Source organism: Lathyrus oleraceus, chromosome 2, assembly GCF_024323335.1.
Source record: "Lathyrus oleraceus cultivar Zhongwan6 chromosome 2, CAAS_Psat_ZW6_1.0, whole genome shotgun sequence".
Lineage (NCBI taxonomy): Eukaryota > Viridiplantae > Streptophyta > Magnoliopsida > Fabales > Fabaceae > Lathyrus > Lathyrus oleraceus.
In genome coordinates this window covers 113,231,440-113,240,205 of record NC_066580.1, presented here as the reverse complement: position 1 = coordinate 113,240,205, position 8,766 = coordinate 113,231,440, and the positions used below count along the sequence as shown (strand labels likewise).

At 40.1% G+C, this 8,766-nt stretch overlaps 1 protein-coding gene across 1 annotated transcript; it reads right to left on the bottom strand.

Moving 5' to 3' along the window:
• Positions 1-508: 508 nt before the first annotated feature.
• LOC127121206 (uncharacterized) lies at positions 509-6,871 on the bottom strand. Its single transcript, XM_051051778.1, has 2 exons — positions 5,715-6,871; positions 509-615 (listed from the first exon to the last, which is right to left on the bottom strand). The coding sequence occupies exons 1-2, from the start codon at positions 6,739-6,741 to the stop codon at positions 602-604; spliced, it is 1,041 nt and encodes a 346-aa protein (XP_050907735.1). The 5' UTR covers positions 6,742-6,871; the 3' UTR covers positions 509-601.
• Positions 6,872-8,766: the final 1,895 nt, after the last annotated feature.

Sequence of the window (8,766 nt, the reverse complement as noted above, 5' to 3'; positions counted from 1 at the left end):
GCTAAATACATAGCAGCTGGAAGTAGCTGTTCTCAACTGGTTTGGATGAAACAAATGTTGACTGAATACAATGTCACACAAGATGTGATGACATTGTACTGTGACAACCTGAGTGCTATAAATATTTCCAAAAATCCTATTCAGCACAACAGGACAAAGCACATTGATATTGGTCATCACTTCATTAGAGAACTTGTGGAAGAGAAAATCATAGCACTCGAGCATGTTACTACTGAAATGCAATTAGCTGACATATTTACTAAGGCTTTGGATGCTAATTGTAACACCCTTCTAAAATACCCCAATTATTTAATTAAAATAATAAACATATATCAGAGTAATTATGCAGTTAAGGGTGTCACACAATCATTCACACCATGTTCCAAAATAACTGTCATGCTCTTTATTTAATCAATTAAACATTTGCATAAATCGCAGCGGCTATAAATCAAATCAATCAAAACATGTAACATACTACATGTAAACTGGTTCAACAATCATCAATAACATAATTAAAAGGTTCCCTCCCGATGTTACATCTATCAGAGCATGACCCACTAAGGAGATTACACTAGACTCCAAGCATTCGCTTCTACTCAACTCATTTCTCGTTACCTGAAAAATAGTTGTAAGGGTGAGTTCCTCAATCGATATAATAAGCATTATAAAATCTCATGTCATGTTAAGTAATTTGACACATTAATCACCCTAATCACAACATACAATCAGTAACAGCACATCAGCTCAACATCATACTCAACACCAACATAAAACACAAGTATAATCTCAAATCATACTACATAACAACACAAACACACGTATAATATTGGAATACATCCATTCATATTATACGCCACACATACATTATGCAATGAGACTCCACACATGCGGTACCGACTATTCTTGAACATATAGTTCAAGCTCACCGATCAATCCAGATACGGCTACTAAGCTCACTAGTCCCACTCATTTGAGATCTAATGACTCACTCACTAATTCCTCACCATGGGAATTAGCTACAGCCCCGAAGGCTATGCTATGCACACTAATCATCTAGCATGCAAACATCAACAACAAATCCACAATGATTCACTCACTAATTCCTCACCATGGGAATTAGCTACAGCCCCACAGGCTATGCTATGCACGCTAATCATCTAGCAATGCAACATCAACAACAATCCACAATGGACACATGCTCACACTCTAAGCCATACACAGTCCATTCACAAATACATGCATAATATATATATTCACAGCATTATGCATTTCATCACACATCATCAACACATGTATCAACATATCATATCATGTCAATTAATTAAACACAGTATTAGCACACTCTACTAATACCTATACTGCTCAAAACAACGGGAAATGATCCCTACTACGTCATACATCAGCTAAGTTACATCACTCAGCCTAAACAACCAAAAACTGCACAACAACGGTTCAGAAAAACCACAAGTCTGCCCATACGCGTATTGCCTATGCCCATACGCGTATGGCGCATTTTCTCGCCCAACCCATACGCGTATCATCAGTCTCATACGCGTATGCTACGCGTACCACTCTCCCATACGCGTACCAACAGAGACAAATCTACGTTCAAAATATCATTTTCCTCACCCATACGCGTAAGGCCTCCTCCATACGCGTACCAGCCATATCATACGCATATTGCCTAGTGCCATACGCGTATGACCAGAAACCAGAATTTCCAGATCTGCAATGGCTTTTCCTGCTACGAGATCTATCCAATTCAACCTTCCACAGTCCAAATCTTACACACAATTCATTCATCTCATCTAACACGAATCATACACTTTCGATTTCACAAATTGCTAACCTTTCTACCTCTAATTCCTACGAATTTCTTCAATTTTAATCCCAATTTCGTTCATCCCAAAAATTCACAAATTCATCATACATCATTCAATCAGAGGCAATTCAATGGTTTCTCACTACCCATCACATATTATCCCATAATACCCATTAATCGATGATAAACCCCCCTTACCTGAGTTAATCCGGCGAATCTCGGAGTTCCTAGCTTTTCCTTCCTTCAACCTTTGTTCTCTGGCTCTTTGCCCTTTTTCCTTTTCTGCCTCTTTTCCCTTTTCACGTGAAAATAACTTTTTACCAAAAATAGGATTTTTCTAAATTCCAACTTATATATTTTCCAATAATTATTATCCCAATAATAATAATAATAATAATTCAATAATTCCAAAATAATAATAATAATAATCCAATTATCTAATTAAATTAATAAATATATTATTAACTTAATTTAAATAATTATCATATTATTATCGGGGTGTTACAACTCTCCCCCACTAAAAGAGTTTTCGTCCTCGAAAACATACCTCAAGCGAACAACTCTGGGTAAGACTCCTTCATCTTACTCTCAAGTTCCCAAGTCACATTGCCACCTGCTGGTCCTCCCCAAGCTACCTTCACCAAGGCAATCTCTTTACCCCGCAACTGCTTCAACTCTCGATCCTCGATCCTCATAGGTGATGTTTCAACAGTCAGGTTATCTCTCACCTGTACATCATCTACTTGGACTACATGCGACGGATCATGAATGTACCTCCTCAACTGAGACACATGAAAAACCTCATGCAAATTCGCAAGCGACGGCGGTAAAGCGACACGATAGGCTACCTCCCCTATCCTCTCCAAAATCTGATAAGGACCAATAAATCGAGGTGTCAACTTCTTCGACTTCAAGGCTCGACCAACACCAGTTATCGGAGTAACACGAAGGAACACATGGTCTCCCTCTTGGAACTCAAGTGACTTCCTCCTCTTATCATGATAACTCTTCTGACGACTCTGAGCAATTCTCATCTTCTCCTGAATCATCTTAATCTTTTCTGTAGTCTGTTGAACAATCTCCGGTCCAACCACAGCACTCTCACCGGACTCATACCAACATAAAGGTGTCCGACATCTCCTACCATACAAAGCTTCAAACGGTGCCATACCAATGCTCGAATGAAAACTATTGTTGTAGGTAAACTCAATCAAAGGTAAATAACAATCCCAAGAACCTCCCTTTTCCAAAACACAAGCTCTCAAAAGATCCTCTAGCGACTGGATCGTCCTCTCAGTCTGACCATCAGTCTGCGGATGATATGCAGAACTCAATCTCAGCTTAGTTCCCAAAGCCTTCTGCAAACCTTCCCAGAACTTCGATGTAAATCTAGGATCTCTGTCCGAAACAATGCTCGACGGAATACCATGCAAACTTACAATCTTCTCGATGTACAACTCAGCTAATCTCTCTAACGGATAATCCATTCTGATCGGAATGAAATGAGCCGATTTTGTCAACCTGTCAACAATCACCCAAATGGCTTCAAAATTCTTATTTGTCCTTGTCAAACCAGAAACAAAATCCATACTGATACTATCCCACTTCCACTCTGGAATAGCTAACGGTTGCATTAGCCCAGACGGTTTCTGATGCTCAATCTTTGACTTCTGACAAGTCAAACAAGAATAAACAAAACTCGCAATTTCCTTTTTCATTCCAGGCCACCAAAATAACTTTTTCAAATCATGATACATTTTCGTAGCTCCAGGATGAATACTCAGGCCACTACGATGTCCTTCCTCCAGAATACTCTTCTTAAGTTCGGTAACATCCGGAATGCACACCCGATTACCAAATTTCAAAACACCATTCTCATCAACTCTGAATTCACCACCTTGGCCTTGATTCACTAAAGTCAACTTATCAACCAAAAACACATCGGATTTCTGACCCTCTCTGATCTCATCCAGAATACCACTCGTTAATTTCAACATTCCCAATTTAACACTATTGTGAGTACTCTCACACACCAAACTCAAGTCTCTAAACTGCTCAATTAAATCCAATTCCCTAACCATTAACATAGACATATGCAATGATTTCCGACTCAACGCATCGGCCACTACATTTGCTTTACCCGGATGGTAATTCAAACCAAAGTCATAATCCTTCAGAAATTCTAACCATCTCCTCTGTCTCATATTCAGTTCTTTCTGATCAAACAAATACTTTAAACTTTTATGGTCACTGAAAACCTCAAATCTTGACCCATACAAGTAATGCCTCCATAATTTCAGAACAAATACCACAGCTGCCAACTCTAAATCATGTGTCGGATAGTTCCTTTCATGAACCCTCAGTTGTCTCAAAGCATAAGCTATAACCTGCTTATTCTGCATCAACACACCACCCAAACCCAACAATGAAGCATCACAGTAAACCTCAAATGATTTCGACGAACTCGGTAATATCAGAATAGGAGCAGTAGTTAACCTTCTCTTTAACTCTTGGAAACCTTCTTCACACTTTGAGTCCCAAACAAACGCTTGCCCCTTTCTAGTCAACATCGTCAACGGTAACGCCAACTTAGAAAATCCCTCAATGAACTTCCTATAATAACCTGCAAGTCCAAGAAAACTTCTTATCTCAGAAACTGACTTCGGAGCTTCCCACTTAGATACTGCTTCTATCTTAGAAGGATCAACAGCCACACCACCTCTTGAAATCACATGACCCAGAAAACTAACCTCTCCTAACCAAAATTCACATTTAGAGAGTTTAGCAAATAACTTCTTTTCTCGTAGAACTTCTAAAACCACTCTCAAATGCTCAGCATGCTCTTCTTCAGATTTCGAATACACCAAAATGTCATCAATAAACACCACAACAAACTGGTCTAGGTACGGATGGAAAATCCTATTCATATACTCCATGAATACTCCAGGCGCATTAGTCACACCAAAAGGCATTACAGAATACTCATAATGTCCATACCTTGTTCTGAAAGCAGTCTTCTGAATATCCTCAGTTTTCACACGTATCTGATGATACCCAGATCTCAAATCTATCTTGCTGAACACACTCGCACCAACCAATTGATCCATCAAATCATCAATCCTCGGCAAAGGATACCGATTCTTGATCGTCACTTTATTTAGTTGCCTGTAGTCCACACACAACCTCATAGTACCTTCTTTCTTCTTAACCAATAACACTGGTGCACCCCACGGTGACACACTCGGACGAATAAATTTATTATCCAACAGATCTTCCAGCTGACTCTTCAATTCAGCTAACTCAATAGCAGACATACGATATGGAGCCATCGATATCGGTCTAGTACCAGGTACCAAATCAATCGAGAACTCAACTTCACGCTCTGGCGGCAATTCATTCACCTCTTCCGGAAACACATCAGGAAAATCACACACCACAGCTAGATCACCAATCACCAGTTTATCTTTAGCCTCCAGAGTCGCTAACAGCATAAACAACTCCGCCCCATCTGCTACTTCCTCATTCACCTGCCTGGCTGATAGAAACAAACTCTTTCCTTCTTCGATCTCAGGAAATATCACCGTCTTATCAAAACAGTTAATAGGAACTCGGTTAAACACCAACCAGTTCATTCCCAAGATAACATCAATCTGCACTAGTGGAAGACACACAAGGTCTATCCCAAAGTCTCTACCAAAAATACTCAAAGGACAATTCAAACAAACTGAAGTAGTAGTCACTGAACCCTTCGCAGGAGTATCAATCACCATACTTCCAAGCATCTCAGATATCTCTAACTTAAGTTTCACAGCACAATCCAAAGATATAAAGGAATGAGTAGCACCGGTGTCAATAATAGCTACAAGAGGAAAGCCATTAATATAACACGTACCTCGGATCAAACGATCATCTGCAGAAGTCTCAGAACCCGATAAAGCAAAGACCTTGCCTCCTGACTGATTCTCTTTCTTCGGCTTAGGACACTGTGGACTGATATGACCCAACTCTCCACAGTTGAAACAAGTTACGGTCTTCAACCGACACTCTGCAGCCAAATGACCACCTTTTCCACACTTGAAACACTTCATCTCAGCACTGGTACACTCATGGACACGATGTCCAGCCCGACCACATCTATAACACTTAGCAGGGGCACTAGAGTCTCCCCCACTAGGCCTCTTCATCCCACTCTGCTTCTGGAAACCTTTGCCAGCTGCATACGGTTTTCCACGATCATTCTGATTCTTGCCTTTCCTATCAATTCTCTGTTGATAGCTCTCTGCTCTGGCTTTGGAATCCTGTTCAAAAATCCTGCAACAGTCAACCAAGTCAGAAAACACTCTGATCCGCTGATATCCAATAGCCTGTTTGATCTCGGGACGCAGCCCGTTCTCAAACTTCACACATTTCGAAAATTCTCCAGCAGCCTCATTATAGGGAGTATAATACTTTGACAGTTCTGTGAACTTAGCAGCATACTCAGTAACAGACTTGTTACCCTGCTTCAATTCCAAGAACTCTATCTCTTTCTTTCCTCTGACATCCTCTGGAAAATACTTCCTCAGAAATCTCTCTCTGAACATAGCCCAAGTGATCTCAGCATTTCCAGCAGATTCCAACTCAGTGCGGGTAGCAACCCACCAATCATCTGCTTCCTCTGACAGCATATGCGTACCGAACCTGACCTTCTGGTTTTCGGCACACTCAGTCACTCGGAAGATCCTCTCAATCTCCTTCAACCACTTCTGAGCACCATCTGGATCGTATGCTCCCTTGAACATTGGAGGGTTGTTCTTCTGGAACTCACTCAGTTGACGAGCAGCTCCCATTCCCACAACATTCGGATTTCCTCCAAGTACTCCAGCTAGCATACCCAGAGCCTCAGCAATCGCAGCATCATCTCTACCTCTTCCAGCCATCTCTATTCTGAAAACCCAAACAACTAAAACAATGAGTACTGATAGGTTACACAACACCTATACCGTACAGGGGAAACAGAATAATTACGACTCGACTCGACCGACTATGCTCTGATACCACTAATGTAACACCCTTCTAAAATACCCCAATTATTTAATTAAAATAATAAACATATATCAGAGTAATTATGCAGTTAAGGGTGTCACACAATCATTCACACCATGTTCCAAAATAACTGTCATGCTCTTTATTTAATCAATTAAACATTTGCATAAATCGCAGCGGCTATAAATCAAATCAATCAAAACATGTAACATACTACATGTAAACTGGTTCAACAATCATCAATAACATAATTAAAAGGTTCCCTCCCGATGTTACATCTATCAGAGCATGACCCACTAAGGAGATTACACTAGACTCCAAGCATTCGCTTCTACTCAACTCATTTCTCATTACCTGAAAAATAGTTGTAAGGGTGAGTTCCTCAATCGATATAATAAGCATTATAAAATCTCATGTCATGTTAAGTAATTTGACACATTAATCACCCTAATCACAACATACAATCAGTAACAGCACATCAGCTCAACATCATACTCAACACCAACATAAAACACAAGTATAATCTCAAATCATACTACATAACAACACAAACACACGTATAATATTGGAATACATCCATTCATATTATACGCCACACATACATTATGCAATGAGACTCCACACATGCGGTACCGACTATTCTTGAACATATAGTTCAAGCTCACCGATCAATCCAGATACGGCTACTAAGCTCACTAGTCCCACTCATTTGAGATCTAATGACTCACTCACTAATTCCTCACCATGGGAATTAGCTACAGCCCCGAAGGCTATGCTATGCACACTAATCATCTAGCATGCAAACATCAACAACAAATCCACAATGATTCACTCACTAATTCCTCACCATGGGAATTAGCTACAGCCCCACAGGCTATGCTATGCACGCTAATCATCTAGCAATGCAACATCAACAACAATCCACAATGGACACATGCTCACACTCTAAGCCATACACAGTCCATTCACAAATACATGCATAATATATATATTCACAGCATTATGCATTTCATCACACATCATCAACACATGTATCAACATATCATATCATGTCAATTAATTAAACACAGTATTAGCACACTCTACTAATACCTATACTGCTCAAAACAACGGGAAATGATCCCTACTACGTCATACATCAGCTAAGTTACATCACTCAGCCTAAACAACCAAAAACTGCACAACAACGGTTCAGAAAAACCACAAGTCTGCCCATACGCGTATTGCCTATGCCCATACGCGTATGGCGCATTTTCTCGCCCAACCCATACGCGTATCATCAGTCTCATACGCGTATGCTACGCGTACCACTCTCCCATACGCGTACAACAGAGACAAATCTACGTTCAAAATATCATTTTCCTCACCCATACGCGTAAGGCCTCCTCCATACGCGTACCAGCCATATCATACGCGTATTGCCTAGTGCCATACGCGTATGACCAGAAACCAGAATTTCCAGATCTGCAATGGCTTTTCCTGCTACGAGATCTATCCAATTCAACCTTCCACAGTCCAAATCTTACACACAATTCATTCATCTCATCTAACACGAATCATACACTTTCGATTTCACAAATTGCTAACCTTTCTACCTCTAATTCCTACGAATTTCTTCAATTTTAATCCCAATTTCGTTCATCCCAAAAATTCACAAATTCATCATACATCATTCAATCAGAGGCAATTCAATGGTTTCTCACTACCCATCACATATTATCCCATAATACCCATTAATCGATGATAAACCCCCCTTACCTGAGTTAATCCGGCGAATCTCGGAGTTCCTAGCTTTTCCTTCCTTCAACCTTCGTTCTCTGGCTCTTTGCCCTTTTTCCTTTTCTGCCTCTTTTCCCTTTTCACGTGAAAATAACTTTTTACCAAAAATAGGATTTTTCTAAATTCCAACTTATATATTT